Below are 22,358 nucleotides of genomic sequence, written 5' to 3'. Positions count from 1 at the left end.
GGAAATTCCCATTGAAATCAATGGGACATTCTTCAAAGTTCCACAATTCCCACATTTTTATCGGGTTCAAACTGTTCAGGAATTATGTGCTCTCCTTCAACAATCAGTCATTTTGAAGTTCGACTTCAGCATCGGAGCAATTCACACGCAATTCCTCCAGGAATTTGCTCCATCTCGTTTATTATCAAATAGTGGCAAGAGATTCATACTTTTAGACAACACGGTCGTCACCGCGCGTGTCCCCGGGCTTAAAATCGAACGCACCCCGTCTTCGGCCTCCTTCATAGAGCGGGGGGGAGGGCGGGCGGAAGGAGGCGACACAAGTTTGTGTGAAGTTGTGAAAAGTTGTCAACTAGAAAAAAGAAGACAAACTCCTCCCGTCTCCAAATTATGAGCAGTAAGTCAACTTTTTTCCCCCCTTCCCCAAAGCTTTACCTGTGAGCGAAGCGGTGGATTTGAAGTAGGCCTCCCGTGCGTAAAGTCTGTTAAAAATACTTGTTCGTTTTTAGTGTCTGCCATGTCTTGCTGCTGGACTACTTTGGTGCCAACTGTCGCCTTCAATGCGTTGAAGCCAGCGGAGGAATTGAGGGAATCCGCTGTTATTTTGTGACCTTTTTGAAGTTAATATCATTAATTTATTAAAGTTTTTAGAGCGCGGTGACCTGTGGGTAATGCTTTACATTCCCCTTTGAGTATTGTAAGAAGGCTAGCTTAGCCATTAAAGCTGCTATGTGTATTCTGCCTATGTAGCCATTAGCCGTGTTAACTGCTTAGTGCTACTTTAATGGCGCCGCTTTAAAGAAGTGGGCTTTTTATTTTTTTATTTTTTTAAAATGATGTCTTCTTCTGCAGATCAGCAACAGGGTGAAATGGCCGCGGTGGAGAGCGGCGGAGGCTTCAGTCAAAAGCGAAACTCCCAAGTAGGTTAACTGTATATTTCCCATGGCACTATCTGCATGTGTTGCACCCCGCCGGGTGTTTTTGATGCCCTCCGCCGGGTGTTGTTGATGCCCTCCGCCGAGCACATGTCACTGGGTGGGACGTGGGCAGGTAAAGTTCGCCCACAACGGGGTGTTTCCGTCAAACCCCCCGCACTCGCCGAGCCTCTCGCTCAGCCCCATTTGGCTGGCACCGGAGGGGGTGGTGGCCTGGCCTGGAGAGGGTGTGCGCTTTTATAGGGCGAAATCAAAATGTGGGCCGGAGATGGGTGGGTTTGGGGTTGGGGGAGGCCGAGCCCGCCATTGCTGTCGTAAAAAAAAAGTCTGGTCAATGTTTTGGTCCGTGTTGCTTCCGTTCGTTCTAGTTCCAATTCTTAAAAGCACACCAAAAAACAAAATTAGGACCGTTTTTCGATTTTTATTATATATGACAGATTTTAAAACAAACAAAATATTTTCATTAAAATATTGCCATAAAATAGGATTTCCTTTCATGGGTTTTTATTTTTCCAGAAACACAAAAATCACATTTTTGTTCATCCAAACTGCAAAAATGCGTGTTTACCATGACTTGTTGAAAAACCAAGCATGTTTTTCAGCATGTTTTTAGCGTAAAGCTAACATCTTTGTTCAGCAGGAGTCCTATTGTCCTTTTAACAGAACGTGTCATTAAATAGTTGTCAAACCTTTTGTTTCAGAAATGAAAATGGAAAAAATGGCCCGGAGTTTGTTTTTTGATTTGCATTTAAGAATTGGAAATGGAATGAACGGAAGGTACACGGACCGAGTCTTATTGTCGTCTTTAAAAAGTGTAATTAAAATAGTTGTACAACTTTTGTTTCAGAAATTAAAAATAGAAAAAATGGCCCGCAATTTGTTTTTTGATTTGCATTTCAGAATTGGAAATAGAATTCTGAAACGCAAATCAAAAAAGTAAATTAGGGCTGGCTGTTTTTCGATTTTTATTATATATGGCAGAACAAACAAAAAGGGGTTGATTCTTGTTAAAATATTGCCATATAATTGGATTTTGGGCTGTTGTCCTTTTTATGGATTGTTATTTTTCCAGATAAACACAAAAATCGAATATATGTTCATCCAAAATGCAAAAATGCATGTTTATCTGTGGGATGACAAATTGAACCGGAAGCAGTATTTTAGCTTTTCCTTTGCGTTTAGATAAAGTGTCATTAAATAGTTGTCCAACTTCTGTTTCAGAAATGAGAATAGGAAAAATGGTCCAAAATGTGTTTTTTGATTCGTATTAGAGAATTGGAAATAGAATGAATGGAAGGTACAAGGACCAAAACAGGTCTGTGTACCTTCCATTCATTCTATTTGCAGTTCGGAAACGCAAATCAAAAAACTAAATTAGGGCCGTTTTTCGATTTTGATTAAATATGGTAGATTTTAAAACGAACAAAAAATGGTTGATTTTCATTAAAATATTGCCATAAAATAGGATTTTGTGCTCTTTTCCTTTTTTAAAGATTTTAGTTTTTCCAAATAAACACAAAAATCGAATATATGTTCATCCAAAATGCAAAAATGCGTGTTTATCTGTGTGATGACAAATTGAAACGGAAGCAGTATTTTAGCTTTTCCTTTGCGTTTAGCATGTTTTTAGCATAACGCTAACACCTTTGTTCAGCAGGAGTCCTAAATAATTGTCCAACTTTTGTTTCAGAAATGAAAATAGGAAAAATGGTCCAAAATGTGTTTTTTGATTCGCATTTCAGAATTGGAAATAGAATTCTGAAACGCAAATCAGAAAACTAAATTAGGGCTGTTTTTTGATTTTTATTATACATGGCAGATTTTAAAACAAACAAAAAGAGGTTGATTCTCGTTCAAATATTGCCATATAATTGGATTTTGTGCTGTTTTCCTTTTTATAGATTTTTATTTTTCCAGATAAACACAAAAATTGAATATATGTTCACCCAAAATGAAAAAATGCGTGGTTATCTGTGATGACAAATTGAACCGGAAGCAGTATTTTAGCTTTTCCTTTGCGTTTAGCATGTTTTTAGCACAACGGTATCATCTTTGTTTTTGTCTTTTTGTCTTTGCAAATTCTGAAACGCAAATCAGAAAAATAAATTAGGTCCGTTTTTCGATTTTTATTATATATGGCAGGTTTTAAAACAAACAAAAAAGAGGCGCTTTCATTAAAATATTGCCAAAAATAGGATTTCCTTTCATGGGGTTTTATTTTTCCAGAAACACAAAAATCACATTTTTGTTCATCCAAACTGCAAAAATTCGTGTTTACCATGAATTGATTAACGTGGACCCTGACTTAAACAAGTTGAAAAACCAAGCATGTTTTTCAGCATGTTTTTAGCGTAAAGGTAACATCTTTGTTCAGCAGGAGTCCTATTGTCCTTTTAAAAAAAGTGTCATTAAATAGTTGTCAAACCTTTGTTTCAGAAATGAAAATGGCCCGGAGTTTGTTTTTTGATTTGCATTTAAGAATTGGAAATAGAATGAACGGAAGGTACACGGACCGAGTCCTATTGTCGTCTTTAAAAAGTGTAATTAAAATAGTTGTACAGCTTTTGTTTCAGAAATGAAAATAGAAAAAATGGCCCGGAATTTGTTTTTTGATTTGTATTTCAGAATTGGAAATTGGACAGATTTTAAAACAAACAAAAAAGGGTTGCTTTTCATTAAAATATTGCCATAAATTTGGATTTTGTGCTGTTTTCCTTTTTATGGATTGTTATTTTTCCAGATAAACACAAAATCCAATTTTATGGCAATAAAATTGGATTTTATTGCCATAAGTCAATAAATGCATGCTTATCTGTGTGTTAAGTGGACCCCAACTTAAGTTAAAAAAACGTATTCGGGTGTTACCATTTAGTGGTCAATTGTACGGAATATGTACTATACTGTGCAATCTACTAATAAAAGTCTCAATCAATCAATCAATGACAAATTGAACCGGAAGCAGTATTTTAGCTTTTCCTTTGCGTTTAGATAAAGTGTCATGAAATAGTTGTCAAACTTTTGTTTCAGAAATGAAAATGGAAAAAATGTCCCGAAATTTGTTTTTTGATTTGCATTTAAGAATTAGAGATAGAATGAACGGAAGGTACACGGACCGAGTCCTATTGTCGTTTTTAAAAAGTTTCATTAAATAGTTGTCCAACTTTTGTTTCAGAAATGAGAATAGAAAAAATGGTCCAAAATGTGTTTTTTGATTCGCATTCGAGAATTGGAAATAGAATGAATGGAAGGTACACGGACCAAAACAGGTCCGTGTACCTTCCATTCATTCTATTTCCAGTTCGGAAACGCAAATCAAAAAACTAATTTAGGGCCGTTTTTCGATTTTGATTAAATATTGCAGATTTTAAAACGAACAAAAAATTGTTGATTTTCATTAAAATATTGCCATAAAATTGGATTTTGTGCTGTTTTCTTTTTTATAGATTTTTATTTTTCCAAATAAACACAAAAATCGAATATGTGTTCATCCAAAATGCAAAAATGTTCAATTTGTGATGACAAATTGAACCGGAAGCAGTATTTTAGCTTTTCCTTTGCGTTTAGCAAGTTTTTAGCATAACGCTAACACATTTGTTCAGCAGGAGTCCTAAATAATGGTCCAAAATGTGTTTTTTGATTCGTATTTCAGAATTGGAAATATAATTCTGAAACGCAAATCAGAAAAGTAAATTAGGGCTGTTTTTCGATTTTTATTATATATGGCAGATTTTAAAACAAACAAAAAGGGGTTGATTCTCGTTAAAATATTGCCATAAAATTGGATTTTGTGCTGTTTTCCTTTTTATAGATTTTAATTTTTCCAAATAAACACAAAAATCGAATATATGTTCATCCAAAATGCAAAAATGCGTGTTTATCTGTGTGATGACAAATTGAACCGGAAGCAGTATTTTAGCTTTTCCTTTGCGTTTAGCATGTTTTTAACATAACGCTAACACCTTTGTTCAGTAGGAGTCTTAAATAATTGTCCAACTTTTGTTTCAGAAATGAAAATAGGAAAAATGGTCCAAAATGTGTTTTTTGATTCGCATTTCAGAATTGGAAATAGAATTCTGAAACGCAAATCAGAAAACTAAATTAGGGCTGTTTTTCGATTTTTATTATACATGGCAGATTTTAAAACAAACAAAAAGAGGTTGATTCTCGTTCAAATATTGCCATATAGTTGGAGTTTGTGCTGTTTTCCTTTTTATAGATTTTTATTTTTCCAGATAAACACAAAAATCGAATATATGTTCATCCAAAATGAAAAAATGCGTGGTTATCTGTGATGACAAATTGAACCGGAAGCAGTATTTTAGCTTTTCTTTTGCGTTTAGCATGTTTTTAGCACAACGGTAACATCTTTGTTTTTGTCTTTTTGTCTTTGCAAATTCTGAAACGCAAATCAGAAAACTAAATTAGGGCCGTTTTTCGATTTTTATTATATATGGCAGGTTTTAAAACAAACAAAAAAGAGGCGCTTTTCATTCAAATATTGCCAAAAATAGGATTTCCTTTCATGGGTTTTTATTTTTCCAGAAACACAAAAATCACATTTTGGTTCATCCAAACTGCAAAAATGCGTGTTTACCATGACTTGATTAACGTGGACCCTGACTTTTACAAGTTGAAAAACCAAGCATGTTTTTCATCCTGTTTTTAGCGTAAAGCTAACATCTTTGTTCAGCAGGAGTCCTATTGTCCTTTTAAAAAAGTGTCATTAAATAGTTTGTCAAACCTTTGTTTCAGAAATGAAAATGGAAAAAATGGCCCGGAATTTGTTTTTTGATTTGCATTTAAGAATTGGAAATAGAATGAACGGAAGATACACGGACCGAGTCCTATTGTCCTTTTTAAAAAGTGTCATTAAATAGTTGTACAACTTTTGTTTCAGAAATGAAAATAGAAAAAATTGGCCCGAAATTTGTTTTTTGATTTGCATTTCAGAATTGGAAATAGAATTCTGAAATGCAAATCAGAAAACTAAATTAGGGCCGTTTTTCGATTTTTATTACCGTATTTTTCGGAGTATAAGTCGCACCGGAGTATAAGTCGCACCTGGCGAAAATGCATGATAAAGAAGAAAAAAAACATATATAAATCGCACTGGATGAAAGAAACTGCGACTTATAGTCCAAAAAATACGGTATATATGACAGATTTTAAAACAATCAAAAAGGAGTTGATTTTCATTAAAATATTGCCATACAGTTGGATTTTGTGCAGTTTTCCTTTTATGGATTTTAATTTTTCCAGATAAACACAAAAATCTTTAAAAAATGTGCAAAAATGTGTGGTAATCTGTGTAATGACAACTTGGACCGGAAGCCGTATTTTAGCTTTTCCTTCACGTTTTGCACATTTTTAGCATAACGCTAACATCTTTGTTCAGCAGTAGTCCTACTGTTGTTTTAAAAAAAGTGTCATTAAACAGTTGTCCAACTTTTGTTTCAGAAATGAAAATAGAAAGAATGGCCCGAAATTTGTTTTTTGATTTGCATTTAAGAATTGGAAATAGAGTGAATAGAAGCAACACGGGCCCGTGTACCTTCCGTATAAAATTTGATTTTTCGCTGTTTTGCTTTTATGGATCTGAATTTTTCCAGATAAACGCAAAAAAATTAGCAAAAATGCGTTGTTATCTGTGTGATGACAACTTGAACTGGAAGCAGTATTTTAGCCTTTCCTTTGCGTTTAGCATGTTTTTAGTGTAACGGTAACCTCTTCGTTCAACAGGAGTCCTATTGAATCCTATATATAAAAATTGTCATTAAATAGTTGTCAAACTTTTTTTTCAGAAATGAAAATAGAAAAAATGGTTGTAGCTGAGATAGGCTCCAGCGCCCCCCGCGACCCCAAAGGGAATCAGCGGTAGAAAATGGATGGATGGATGGTCCGAAACTTGTTTTTTAGGACTCATGCTGAACAAAGATGTTAGTGTTGTGCTAAAAACATTCCAGACGCAAAGAAAAGGCTAAAATACTGCTTCCGGTTCAAGTTGTCATAACACAGATAACCACACATTTTTGCAATTTCTTTTCGATTTTTGTGTTTATCTGGAAAAATAAATATCCATAAAAGGAAAACAGCACAAAATCTAATTTTAGGGCAATATTTGAATGAAAATCAACCCTTTTTTGTTTGTTTTAAAATCTGCCATATATAGTAAAAATCGAAAAAAGGCCATAATTTTGTTTTTTGATTTGCGTTTCAGAATTGGAAATAGAATGAATGATCACTAATATAATTTATACATAAAGATGTAAATCAGAATTATTTTACACAAATATTACTCTGGTGGTAATAATTCTGAAATATTGATTATTTTCCATTGTAAACATTCATAAGGCAGTGCCACATTTCCATGCTTTGGCAGTGACATCACTAGCCTAAAAAATATGTATTGTTTTAATAATATAGGAAGAATTACACAAATAAGTAATAATAAAACGCATTAATGGATATAAATAGTATAAATAAAACTACAATAAAAATGTAAGTACTGTATTTTTCAGACCATAGGGTGCAGCGGATTATAAGGTGCACTACTGATGAGTGGGTCTGTTCAGGTCTATTTTCATACAAAAGGTGCACCGGATTGTAAGGCGCATTAAAGATCATATTATTTTTTTTTTTTTCCAAATGTAAAAGACTTCCTTGTGGTCTACATAACATGTAATGGTAGTTCTTTGGTCAAAATGTTGCATAGATGATGTTTTACAGACCTTCTTCTAGCCGCTTTTTGACAGTCGACAGCGTCTTCTCCCCATCATCCTTATTGTACCGGTAGTTTTTTTGCGCTTCCATAGCAAGTCTACTGACAGATATAAATTAGAACTGTACACTAATTTATATTAGAAATGGCAACAGTGGAGGATGAATGCCCCACAGCAAGAGGATATAGGAAAAAGAAGGCGCTTACTGACTACGCGTGCAACTTTTCGGGACTTATACAGATCCCAAATACAGAACAGCAGGAACTAATAAGTAAGAGAAGTTGGTTTTATACAATAGGTGAAAACAAAACGCCAGATAATGTCTCCTAATGGGTACCATTTTGGGGTCTGTACACACACCATAATAACACCCATATGTTGAAGCAAGCAGGTCTGTATACTGCAGCTGTTATATGCCAACAATCCATCAAGCGGTGCGGCTTCGTGGTTTACCAAAGTTGCACTAAAAGATTTTAACAGATTTTTGAGCGTTGTGTGTATCATTAATGAAACCTCAACATTTTTGGACCTGCTTGCTAACCTTTACTGGCTAGCATTGTTTATTGAATGGGGGCATCAACCTGCAGTGCACACGTTTCTCTTATGTGCAACTACCATCTGCTGGTCACCCTTATCATTACACCATGTACCAAATACAATTGCTTCCAGATTGGTAAACAAATTAAGAATAATGAGCCCGAAAAATGAATCTTAATAAAAAAAAAAAAAAAAAAAAAATACAATTGAAAAATAATAATAATTTGAAGGAACATCTTTTTATTTATATATGTAAAAAAAAAAAAAAAAAATATATATATATATATATACATATATATATATAATAAAAAATAAAGAAAAATCCATATGCTGCTAAGTTTCCTTTAATTCAGGTTTCTCATAGTCATTCACATCGACGTCCCACTGGGGTGAGTTTTTCCTTGCCCTTATGTGGGCTCTGTACCCAGGATGTCGTTGTGGCTTGTGCAGCCCTTTGAGACACTTGTGATTTAGGGCTATATAAATAAACATTGATTGATTGATTTTCTCGTCAAGTTGCCAGTAGGGTGGCACGCATGTGCAGAGCGGGGAATTGCCAGCGCTTAATTTGCATGTGCTTAAAAAACGAGCCCTTTAAAACAAAAGGGTCGCAACTGACTGATACTCAGTGGCCTAGTGGTTAGAGTGTCCGCCCTGAGATCGGTAGGTTGTGAGTTCAAACCCCGGCCGAGTCATACCAAAGACTATAAAAATGGGACCCATTACCTCCCTGCTTGGCACTCAGCATCAAGGGTTGGAATTTGGGGTTAAATCACCAAAAATAATTCCCGGGCGCGGCACCGCTGCTGCCCACTGCTCCCCTCACCTCCCAGGGGGTGAACAAGGGGATGGGTCAAAAGCAGAGGACAAATTTCACCACACCTAGTGTGTGTGACAATCATTGGTACTTTAACTTTAACTTAACTGGGAATCAGTTCTCATTGTTGATATAAAAGAACCTTTCAAAAAACTCGAACATCTAATCTCTTAATTTAATTTGTTGTTGCGGTCTTGTTCGGCTCGTAGAGTTGCATTTCCCGGACTTGACTGGGGGCTTCAGTTTCAGATGCTGGAATAAGTTTGTGTGCTGCTGCTTTTTTTATTTTTTATTTTTTTTAAAAATACATTTTACACCGTGCAGTCATTTGTTGCCACAAAACCAAAGTATTGACAACACTGTTCTATTCTTTGGAATAAACGTCCCGCTCTTATTAGCCTTAGCATTAGCCATGTTTTGAATCTCCGCTAAGAATGTACGGTGGCGGGCGAGGGCTACAGAAGCTCATGGTGGCAAAAAGTATGCTGGACTGCAAGACGAGGGAAAAAATCGTCTGCAACAAAAAACTCAAATGTATCGATAAAATCCATTATTCGTTCAAGCCTTCAGGTTGGAGACACAGTCAAAGGGATTTGGCCTGGTGGAAGACTTCGGCACGTAAATAAGACCGCCCAGAAAACAGCACTAAAGAGACGGTCAGAAAGCGGCTTGAAGATGTTCTGTAAAACACAATCTATTCAAAATGTTGTCCAAAGCTCCACCACACCGCAAGGAAGTGTTTTTAATAGCGATGTCCGATAATGGTTTTTTTGCCGATATCCGATATTCCGATATTGTCTAACTCTTAATTACCGATTCCGATATCAACCGATACCGATATATACAGTCGTGGAATCAACACATTATTATGCCTAATTTTGTTGTGATGCATTAAACAATGTAACAAGGTCTACCAAAATAAATCAACTCAAGGTATGGAAAAAAAATGCCAACATGGCACTGCCATATTTATTATTGAAGTCACAAAGTGCATTATTTTTTTTAACATGCCTCAAAACAGCAGCTTGGAATTTGGGACATGCTCTCCCTGAGAGAGCATGAGGAGGTTTAGGTGGGCGGGGTTGGGGGGTGTATATTGTAGCGTCCCGGAAGAGTTAGTGCTGCAAGGGGTTCTGGGTATTTGTTCTGTTGTGTTTATGTTGTGTTACGGTGCGGATGTTCTCCCGAAATGTGTTTGTCATTCTTGTTTAGTGTGGGTTCACAGTGTGGCGCATATTTGTAACAAGTGTTAAAGTTGCTTATACGGCCACCCTCAGTGTGACCTGTATGGCTGTTGACCAAGTATGCCTTGCATTCGCTTGTGTGTGTGTGTGTGAAAAGCAGTAGATATTATGTGACTGGGCCGGCACGCAAAGGCAGTGCCTTTTAAGGTGTATTGGCGCTCTGTATTTCTCCCTACGTCCGTGTACACACAGCTGCATTTTAAAAAGTCATACATTTTACTTTTTGAAACCGATACCGATAATTTCCGATATTAGATTTTAAAGCATTTATCGGCAGATAATATCGGGCTGCTGATATTATCGGACATCTCTAGTTTTTAATGTAGACAAAAAAATATGATTCCTTTTTAAGACAAAAAAAGCTATTTAGACACCGTAATTTAATTAATTAAAAAGAAAAGTCAATACATTCATCCATATACTGTACATACTGTACATTCAGCTTGGAAAGTGTTATAGCATTAGCAGTATTTTTGTTTCATCATGTATGAAGTAATATTACAATTATATCGATTCCAATTACCTCATTGTTTTTTTTTGGGTTTTTTTCAATGACTTGTCGGGTTGTTAAAATTTTTTATATATTTTTAGAATTGTGTTTATTTTGTGGTTTCATTTAGGACTCTCAGCAGCCATCGCCCCTGGCTCTGCTGGCGGCCACTTGCAGTCGCATCGACACGCCGGGGGAGAGCGACTCGTCTGGCGAGCATCAGCCAGGCCAGCAACAGCTGGACATGAGCCAGGGCATCTTAACCTCCGGTGCCAACGGCTGGCAGGTGGTCCCCATCAGCGTGCAAGCGTCGTCGTGTGTCAACACCGTCACCGAGGCGGGAAAGAGCAGAATGGTGCTGTCCCCGTCATCGTCATCAGCGTCGTCATCCACAGCCACTGTGAGCACTCAGGGACAGCAGCAGCAGTATGTTGTAGCTCAGACGCCAACACTACAGAGTCAACAGGTGCTCACCACCATCCCCGGCGTGGTGCCCAACATCCAGTATCAGGTCATTCCTCAGTTTCAGACTGTAGATGGTCAGCCGCTGCAGTTTGCACACGGCCACCAAGATGCCAGCGCAGCTTCTGGACAGCAGTTTCAGATCGTGTCTTCTGCCAATGGGCAGCAGCTCATAGCCGCCGCAAACAGAGGTGGCGGAGCGGGAAACATCATCGCGATGCCCAGCCTTATTCAGGGCTCCATCCCCCTCCAGAACATCACATTGGGAAACAGCGTTTTGCAGAACCAGCACCAGTTCCTAGCAAACATGCCCGTGTCGCTTAATGGAAACATCACACTGCTGCCTGTCAGCACCGGCGCTGGAGGAGATGGGAATAACGGCGGAGACACGGGAAACCAGCTTGTCCAGCAACTGCCGACGTCTTCCAGCAGTGGTTACCTGACAAATGTCTCCAGCAATACCACTCAGACCTCCGCCTCGTACGGTATGACCCAAACACATAGTAGTGGAGCTGTGACATTCCAGCAGAGCGGAGGGTCTTCTTTAGGCGTCCCCATACAGCCGGACAACCGAGAGGCGCAACATCCGCAGCAAATCCTCATCCAGCCTCAGCAGCTCATCCAAGGAGGAACGCCCCTCCAAACCATCCAGGCCGGTGCCATTACCACAGCGGGTGGCCAGGTGTTTGCCACTCCGACAGTCAGCCAGGAAGGCCTCCAGAACCTCCAGATCATGCCAAACACAGGCTCCATCCTGCTGCGCACGTTAGGGCCCAACGGCCAGGTCAGCTGGCAGACCCTGCAGATTCAGAGTCCAGCGGGAGCACAGATCACACTGGCCCAGGTGGGTCAGACTCAGGGAGCCCCTGCAGCCGGCGGACTATCCGTCAACGCGGTGCAGATCCCCGGGCTTCAGACCATAAATCTCAACACCCTTGGAGGCTCGGGCCTGCAGATGCACCAACTCCAGAGTGTTCCCATCACCCTTACCAGCACGGCAGGTTAGTCAATAGTTCCATTTCTGCAAATTATTGTTGTGGTGCTTTAAATCAGTGGTTCTCAAATGGGGGTACCGGTACTTGAAGGTATGCCAAGGGGTACGTGAGATTTTTTTTTAATATTCTAAAAATAGCAAGAATTCAAAAATCCTTTATAAATAAAAACCTATCTTTTTTTCCAAATAGTTCAAGAAAGACCACTACAAATGAGCAATATTTTGCACTGTTATACAATTTAATAAATCAGTGATCATGTGAGCAACATCACACGTGCTCAGCAGCATCCAGCAGCACACCTGTCTCAAACCAATCTTTCATAATAACACTCCAATGAGAGGAGTCATTTTCATGAGATTATTTTGTAATATTAGTGATTTGGCCCAATGAAAATAAAAGAAATCTTGTTTTTCATAAGCTATGGATTAGTATTGTACAAAATGTCTGGGTGGGGGTCCTGTTTTGGAAATCATTTGTACCCCTTTCAGAGATCACATTTAGTTGCCCTTAAACATACTCATGTTGCACAATGAAATATAAGCATAGGATGAAGTGTGCATTCCTGTAACTTTCTCGAGTAACAGCATTCCATGATTAATATAAATAAATTAACATTAATAATAAATGGCAGTAAAATAAGCACACGTGTGACTGAGGAGTCATAGTGTAACTTTGTGTGGTGTTTGAGTTGTCTGACTTTTTGTGTGGCCATAAACGCACCAATGCGTGTTGGTGACAGATAACAAGTTGGTTTTGGCCTGGTTTGTACGGCAGAAAATGACTAGTTTTTCGAGAGAGAAGTTTTTTACTCATGTTTTTGGTGTGGTTATGGCCGAATATAAACAGTTTTGCTCAATAAAGTGATCGATATAATTCCTGTCCTCGAAGCATCTCGATAGACGTTACAATAATTGAACGGTGTTCAATTGAACGGTGTTGACGAACACCGTTAGGGACGTTTGTTGTCACTGTCACTCAGAGTTGCATTGCAAAATTACACACAATAAATGTGTTTATTTTGTTTAGAATTCAGATGGGATTTGATTTGGTGCGTGGCATATATTTGCTGTGTGCAGAGGACGCTTGAGCAGTGCGCAATTGCGCAGGCGCACAGCTTAGCGGGAACGTTGCTGATGACATAGTGCTGTATTTTACTTCTTTATCTCTTTTTTTTCAACCAAAAATGCTTTGCTCTGATTAGGGGGTACTTGAATTAAAAAAAAATTCACAGGGAGTACATCACTGAAAAAAGGTTGAGAACAACTGCTTTAAATGTTGACATTTTTATACCTGCTAATGCACCAAACAACCTCCAAAAGTTGTGTTGTTTTGGCGAAAAATATGCCTCAAAAGTTAGCTGAGTGAGTACAGAAGGATTCTATTTTTTAGTTTCGTATAATGCCATTAAAGATTGAACAGGGGATGATAACCACAGACCAGGGAATGAACCGTATTGCATAGAGATAAAAGTGGTACAAGCTCCCCGCGTCCTGGTTACTCGGTACAACATGTTCGTTAGCCTTATTTCACTGCCCCAAATTCTGTGGCGTCTAGCTTGGCGTGCGTCAAAGCCTGCACTGCTGTTATTAAAGAACTACAATTTTTTGGGAATCATTCACAACCCCTTTGTAAGACAAGAACACGTCTTTCTTTTTTATGCATTCTAAGTCGTAAAATACAACAAGTACGAGGTGGCTAACAATGACGCTAATTGGAGTCATCTCTTGCGCCCATAAAGACCTCGATAAAAAACATCCAAAAACCACTAACAATACTCCATTTACATGTCTTACCTGCGTATTAATCAAGTATTAGCGAACATTATTACAAGAGTTAGGGATGTCATGGTATAAACATTTCTTACCACGGCCAAAATTATCACGGTTATCATTATCGCGATACTTTTAAATGTGCGCAAAACTTTCAGAAACTACTTATACAGAAATCTTTTAACCAAGTTCTATTAAAAAAAAGCACAAACAAATCCAAAATGTATATATGTACCTCAAGTAGAAAGTGGAATGTACATAAGAAAGCAACACAAGCGTTATAAACAAAGTAATATGGCAGAAACAAAATAATACTATAAATAAAACTAAATGTGAATATTTCATAAGATGGCACCTTATGTTGACTTAACTGCACTTTTTGTCCATATACAGTATTTTTCGAAGTATAAGTCGCTCCGGAGTATAAGTCGCACCGGCCAAAAATGCATAATAAAGAAGGAAAAAAACATATATAAGTCGCACTGGAGTATAAGTCGTATTTTTGGGGGAAATGTATTTGATAAAACCCAACACCAATAGTAGACATTTGAAAGGCAATTTAAAATAAATAAAGAATAGTGAACAACAGGCTGAATAAGTGTACGTTATATGAGGCATAAATAACCAACTGGGAACGTGCCTGGTATGTTAACGTAACATATTATGGTAAGAGTCATTCAAATAACTATAACATATAGAACATGCTATACGTTTACCAAACAATCTGTCACTCCTAATCGCTAAATCCCATGAAATCTTATACGTCTAGTCTCTTACGTGAATGAGCTAAATAATATTATTTGATATTTTACGGTAATGTGTTAATAATTTCACACAAGTCGCTCCTGAGTATAAGTCGCACCCCCGGCCAAACTATGAAAAAAACTGCAACTTATAAACCGAAAAATACGGTAGATAAAAATAGTGTTCATGTATGAGGACTACCGTATTTTTCGGATTATAAATCGCTCTGGAGTATAAATTGCACCGGCCGAAAATGCATTTTAAAGAAGGAAAAAACATATACCGGTAAATCGCACTAGAGTATAAGTCGCATTTTTTGGGGAAATTTATTTGATAAAATCCAACACCAAGAATAGACATTTGAAAGGCAATTTAAACTAAATAAAGAATAGTGAACAGGCTGAATAAGTGTACGTTATATGTCGCATAAATAACCAACTGAGAACGTGCCTGGTATGTTAACGTAACATATTATGGTAAGAGTCATTCAAATAACTATAACATATAGAACATGCTGTACGTTTACCAAACAATCTGTCACTCCTAATCGCTAAATCCCATGAAATCTTCTTCCTCGGTGTCGCTTCTAAACAACTCTGCCAACTCCAAAGGTAGACGCTTACGTCAGAGTCATCGTCAGTTGCAGTTCCAATTATTCCAGCCTTTCTGAATCCGGACAGGATGGTTTCGGTTGTCACTTCCAGCTTGTAACCTGCAGTATATGATTTCCTTTTCGGTGCCATTTTTGTTCAGCCCTTCTCAGTTTTTATAAGTTACCACCAATGTTGAAATGATCAATTTTCTTAGGTACGGAAGTAGTAGCAGGTAGCATCTTTTTTTTCACAATGCACTTCTGCCATGACCCGCCCTAAGCCAAATTTGTATTGGTTGACGTGTGTGTGTGACGATCGCTGATATACGCCTAGTCTCTTATGTGAATGAGATAAATAATATTATTTGATATTTTACAGTAATGTGTTAATAATTTCACACAAGTCGCTCCAGAGTATAAATTGCACCCCCGCCAAACTATGAAAAAAAAATGCGATTTATAATCCGAAAAATACGTTAGTCCTGCTCATAGGACTGCACGATTATGGGCAAAATAATAATTACGATTATTTTTTATCAATATTTAAATCATGATTATTCATTATATTTACAGACAAAATTTGTGTTTTCGTTCATTAGTAGTATCAATGTGTCAGATGTTTTCTTACATGATGCCTTTATCTCTATTTTTACATTTTCATAGAGGGAGGTATTTTTTAAGTTGTGTACACATGTACTAATGTGTATACATGTACATGCTGTATCGGGACAGATCCATTGAGAGTTTGAGCAGAACTTGGTCTTATAGGTGTTAATTATACACCATAAAACATTACCAACATGCTATGTCATATGAATAGTTATTGAAGTAATTACTTTGTGGAATGAAAAAAATCATGTAAAAAACATGGTGTTTACTTTTTGATATCAATAAAAAAACCACAAAGCAGTTTGGCTAATAAAGATAAAGTCTAATAAACAAGCTTTGTTCTTCTCCAACAACCATGTACCGTATTTTTCGGACTATAAATCGCAGTTTTTTTCATAGTTTGGCCGGGCTCCAGTGCGACGTATATGTTTTTTTCCTTCTTTATTATGCATTTTCGGCAGGTGCGACTTATACCCCGGTGCGACTTATACTCCGAAAAATACGGTACTTCAGTGCAGCAGTTTGGCCAACAAAAAAACCCCGGAGTGATACCTTTCACATCCAATACACAATCTCTGTGCCTTACCGACAACTCAGCCTGCGTTCAATTTGATGAGATGACAAAACATTTTAGCTGGTATTGATGTTATTGGAACGCTGACAATGTTAGCAGTTAAAAAAGGACGATTGAGCATCCCAGTAAAAAAACTTAAGATTTTATAAACAAGTTGTGGCAACGTTCCGGACACATCGCCTGCTGCATGGTAACTCCCAGTCCCAGCAGCTGACGAACGGATGCTAGTTACACGTTCAAAATGAAACCGCAACATCAAGTATTTTTCTCCTCCAACAGCATTGCGCTCTAATACGCACACCGAGACTCCACGAAAGTAGAAGCGATTGAAACGAAGTGATCGGCTCCATTTACTCGGAGGGAGCATTTTCAAAGCAAAGTCTGTGTAGTCGCTGCCATGTTTTCTTGAGCCTAACGCTTCAGTTTTCAGGAAGTAAGCAGTTTTGCCTAAAATGTATTAATAAATGACGGGTTTTCGGTAATTAAAATGTTTAATTATATTACTAGCCGTATGGAATTTTACCACGGTTTATCATTATATCGTTTACCGTTACATCCCTAACAAGAGCTAAACGACACAGGAGGTCCTTCATACCGACAGCCATCAGACTGTATAATGCATATGTTCCTTGACTGCACTTAAATGTAGAATATATTTATATTATTTATATATTATATATATATATATATATATATATATATATATATATATATATATATATATATATATATATATATATATATATATATATATATAATATATATATATTATATAATTTATTATTATTATTATTGTCTATTGTGAGCGAACTGTGGTGCTTTCTTAGCGGATCACATAACAAAACATGGCTAATGCTAACGCTCGCGAGAGCGAGAAGTTTGTTTAAAAGAAAAGTGTTGTCAGTACTTAGGTTCAAATCACTGCACGGTGCAAAGTTTGTTTCAAAAAGGTATCCGCACAACGAACTTGTTCCAGGATCTGAAACCGAAGCCTCAAGCCAAATGCAGGAAATGCAATTCTTTACGAGGCGGACAAGACGCAAAAACAAACAAAGTACGGGCTAAAATCAACACACTATGGTGGAATATTTTACAGCAGGTATGTATGCTTATACCATGTATGATAAGAAAAAGAAGAACAATGCGTAGAGCGATCACTAAAGCAGTTGCGCTGCACATCGCCAAGATGATGAAACAAACTATAGTCCTCAATGTTTTACTTCATTATTTATTAGGATACAGTGTATACTACTACATTTTTATTTACAGAAGTATGGTAATCAAGACAGAAGTTTGCACTTAATTGATCTCAATGTTGGAGATGGTTTATTTGCGTGCAATGTGCAATGCTGCATTTATGTTAACATAACTATTCTATTCAAGCAGAAGTATTGCTCTTAATTTAAAATTATTCTATAAAAAGTTCAACTTATATCTGGTCCAAAAAGCACTTTATACAATTCAGAATTTTGCTAAAAATTAAGATGCAGTGTCATTTCAAACTACTAATTTTTTATCCAATAAAAGAAAAACTTGTTTCTAAATTATCTCTGTCATGTGTATCCAATGGGTTCTTTAAAAAGAAGGGGGAAAAAACCCATAAAGCTAGCATACTTCTAAGATGGCACCAAGTAACAAAATCCATGATTACTAGGTTTATAACGTAAAAAATGTGCTAAAATGCTAGCATAAAACATTAGCGTGCTAATATTAATATGCTAACAGGTGAAAGGCTAGCATACTTATAAGATGGTGCCAATTAACGGAATCCATGACCATTAAATTAAAAAGTAACAAATTAGATCAAATCCCTGCATAAAATATTAGCATGCTAACATTAGCATACTGACAACGGAACAGCTAACATACTTCCAAGATGGCGCCATGTAATACAATTCATGAGTGGAACATGTTTGTGTTAAAACCAAGTGAATTGGTTGAGGAATGTGGGAATTGTGGAACGTGGAAAAATTTCCTATTCATTTCAGTGAAAATGTTCTGGTAATCTGGGGATTTCAGGTGAAGCGGGAATTTCTTTAAGGCGATATATAGCATGAATGTCCTAAATGAGCTGAATTTGTTAAGAAATGTGTTAGTAGTGACAATTTATAATTGAATAATAGTGTTACAGAATTCCAGGAAGTTGTGAATTTCCAGGCAAACCGGAATTTAGTTTGGAACTTGGGAAATTGTTAGTTTGAATGTCCAGAATGAGTGGAATGTGTTGATGTTGGAATGGTTTGAATAGGTTGAAAAATGAAAGAATTGTGGAACTTGGAAAATTGTCCCATTCATTTCAGTGGGAACTTCCTGGGAATTTTCGGAAAAGCGGGATTAAAAAAAAAAAGGTAGCATGGATAAGCTGAATTGGTTGGTGTTGGAATTTTTTAAGTCGGTCAAGAAATGTTGAAGTAATAACAGTTTTTTTAATTGAGAAATGGTATTATGGAATTTCGGTAAACCTGGGAATTTTTGTAGTTCCTAAACCAATTTGTTTTTTGTCCTGACTAAGAAAAATGTTTTGACGGTGGAACAGTTGAAATGAGTTGGAAAATGTGAAAGGAGTAGTCTAACGGAAAAAAAAACATGAATTCCTGGAAATTTGTTGAACGTAGAAAAATTGTAGTTTGAATGTCCAGGATGAGTTGAATGTGTTGACGGTGGAATGGTTTGAATTGGTTAAAAAATTTGGGAATTGTGGAAGTTTGAAAAATGGACATTTCATTTCAAATAGGGAAAATGTCCCTAAAACTGGGAACTATGGGGAAATCCGGGAATTTTTTTTTTAATTGTTGGAGAGTACACAATTCCTGAACAAGCTGAATATTTTGAAGTTGGAACGGTTTGAATTGAATGAAAAATGTGGGAGTTGTGGAACTTTGAAAAATATCCTATTCATTTCAATGGGAATTTTATGAAAATTTGGAAAAAGCTTGATTTAAAAAAAAATAAAATAGCATTAATATTAATAGCATGGATGAGCTGAATTGGTTGGTGTTGGAATAGTTTAAATCGGTCAAGCAATGTTGAAGTAGTAACAGTTTTTTAATTGAGAAATGGTATTACGGAATTTCGGGAAAACTGGAAATTATTTTAGTTCCTAAACCAACTTGTTTTTTGTCCTGACTAAGAAGAATGTTTTGACAGTGAAAGAGTTGAAATGAGTTGAAAAATGTGAAAGGAGTACCGTATTTTCCGCACCATAAGGCGCCCTGGGTTAAAAGCCGCGCCTTCAATGAACGGCATATTTCAAAACTTTGTCCACCTATAAGCCGCCCGGTGTTGTAAGCCGCATCTAACTGCGCTAAAGGAATGTCAAAAAAACAGTCAGATAGGTCAGTCAAACTTTAATAATATATTAAAAACCAGCGTTCTAACAACTCTGTTCACTCCCAAAATGTACGCAAATGTGCAATCACAAACATACGTATATCAACATGGACAGAGCTGCGTGAAAAAAGCCACCCGGCCTCTTCGCGTAAACTTAAACTTACCTTAACCACTCGCTCATCTTTTCTTCATCCATCCCTTCGAGTTAGCTTTTATGATGACGCCGGCTGGAAAGGTCTCTTTTGGCAAGGTCTTCCTTTTGAATATCACCATGGGTGGAAGTTTCTGGCCATTAGCATGGCAAGCTAGAACCACAGTGAAGGATGACTTCTCATTCCCTGTGGTGCGAATATTCACCGTACGTGCTCCCGTTGTATCCACAGTGCGGTTCACAGGAATATCAGTTGCTGTGAAATAGTAATCCGTGTGCGGATGGAGAGATTGCGTCTTTTCATGAACCGGATCCCTGACGCTTAGTAGGAGCCATTTTGTGGTCTTTACAGATGTAAACACACAAAGGAAATGAAACGTACGGTATAGCCACGCGCTTTTTCTTCTTCTACGCGGGCGGGTGGTTGCTTACAGTAGAAGAAGAAGCGCTTCCTGTTCTATGGGGGCGGGTGCTTACCTTGGCGGTTGCTTGCGTAGAAGAAGAAGCGCTTCCTGTTCTACCGGGAAAAAAGATGGCGGCTGTTTACCGAAGTTGCGAGATCGAAACTTTATGAAAATGAATCGTAATATTAATCCATATATAAAGCGCACCGGGTTAAAAGCCGCACTGTCAGCTTTTGAGTAAATTTGTGGTTTTTAGGTGCGGCTAATAGTGCGGAAAATACGGTAGTCTAACGAAAAAAGGTTGGAAATAGGGTTAGAAAAAAAAACATGAATTCCTGGAAATTTGTTGAACGTGGAAAAATTGAGATGAGGTGAATGTGTTGAAGGTGCAATGGTTTGAATCGGTTAAAAAATGTGGGAATTGTGGAAGTTTGAAAAATGGACATTTCGTTTTGAATAAAGAAAATGTCCCTAAAAACTGGGAAATCCGGGAATTTTTTTTTAGAATTGAATACCACCCAATTCCTGAACAGGCTGAATATTTTGAAGTTGAAACGGTTTGAATTGGATGAAAAATGTGGGAGTTGTGGAACTTTGAAAAATGTCCTATTCATTTCAATGGGAATTTCATCCAAATTTGTGATTTTTTTTTTTTTAATGGTAAAGAACTTGAACGTTCTGAATGGTTGGTGTTGGAATTTTTTCAAACTGTCAAGAAATGTTGAAGTAGTAACATTTTTGGAATTACGAAATACCTGCAATTTCGGGAAAACCGGGAGTTTTTCCAGTTCAAAAAACAACTTTGTTTTTTGTCCTGATTAAGAGGATATTTTTAAGGGGGAATGGTTGAAGCGGGTTGAAAAATGTGAATTCCTGGAATTTTTTGGAACTATTGATTGAATTTCCAGGATGAGTGGAATATGTTGAAGGCGGAATAGTTTGGATCTGTTGAAAAATGTGGAAATGGTGGAAGTTTGAAAAATGGCCAATTCATTTTGAATGGGGAAAAATGTCCCGGAAATCTGGGAATTTTTGGAATTGGTCGATGGAAAGGCCGCGATTCCTGAATAGTTTGTAGTTGGAACAGTTTGAATCGGGTGAAAAATGTGCAAAGTTGAGCGCGCCAAAATCTGGAGAGGAAGAATAATAATGCTTTGGAGCATTCTCACAATGAAGCAAAACACATAGATCTGTTTCTACATATAATGTTCATTTTGGGGGGACTATATCATTATACATTAAATTATTTAGCTTTTAATTTTGACTTGATTCAAATCAGTTCTCTTATTGGTATTTAAAACATGTACAGTATTGTACACAGTTTGGAAACATGAACAAGCAGGAGGAAGTTGTTCAAGTTCCACTGTAGTTAAAGGGGAACATTATCACCAGACCTATGTAAGCGTCAATATATACCTTGATGTTGCAGAAAAAAGACCATATATTTTTTTAACCGATTTCCGAGCTCTAAATGGGTTAATTTTGGCGAATTAAACGCCTTTCTAGTATTCGCTCTCGGAGCAATGACGTCACGCGGGAAGCAATCCGCCATTTTCTCAAACACATTACAAACACCGAGTCAAATCAGCTCTGTTATTTTCCGTTTTTTCGACGGTTTTCCGTACCTTGGAGACATCATGCCTCGTCGGTGTGTTGTCGGAGGGTGTAACAACACGAACAGGGACGGATTCAAGTTGCACCAGTGGCCCAAAGATGCGAAAGTGGCAAGAAATTGGACGTTTGTTCCGCACACTTTACCGACGAAAGCTATGCTACGACAGAGATGGCAAGAATGTGTGGATATCCTGCGACACTCAAAGCAGATGCATTTCCAACGATAAAGTCAAAGAAATCTGCCGCCAGACCCCCGTTGAATCTGCCGGAGTGTGTGAACAATTCAGGGACAAAGGACCTCGGTAGCACGGCAAGCAATGGCGGCAGTTTGTTCCCGCAGACGAGCGAGCTAAACCCCCTGGATGTCTTGGC

At 37.4% G+C, this 22,358-nt stretch overlaps 1 protein-coding gene across 3 annotated transcripts in view; it reads left to right on the top strand.

Annotated features, from left to right (window-relative positions):
• Nucleotides 1-294: 294 nt before the first annotated feature.
• Nucleotides 295-22,358, top strand: part of sp1 (sp1 transcription factor) — a 37,131-nt gene continuing 15,067 nt past the window's right edge. For 2 of the 3 annotated variants that reach the window (XM_061937699.1, XM_061937698.1), the window contains exons 1-3: nt 295-397; nt 853-920; nt 10,873-12,205. In XM_061937699.1, coding sequence (XP_061793683.1) covers nt 391-397; nt 853-920; nt 10,873-12,205 — 1,408 coding nt within the window. In that variant the 5' untranslated portion in view covers nt 295-390. The other variant, XM_061937700.2, reaches the window with a different exon arrangement.

The sequence above is a fragment of the Nerophis lumbriciformis genome, linkage group LG03 (genome assembly GCF_033978685.3).
Source record: "Nerophis lumbriciformis linkage group LG03, RoL_Nlum_v2.1, whole genome shotgun sequence".
Taxonomy (NCBI): Eukaryota; Metazoa; Chordata; class Actinopteri; order Syngnathiformes; family Syngnathidae; genus Nerophis; species Nerophis lumbriciformis.
The sequence above is the reverse complement of the archived record's forward strand: the minus strand, read 5'-3'. Positions and strand labels throughout refer to the sequence as shown.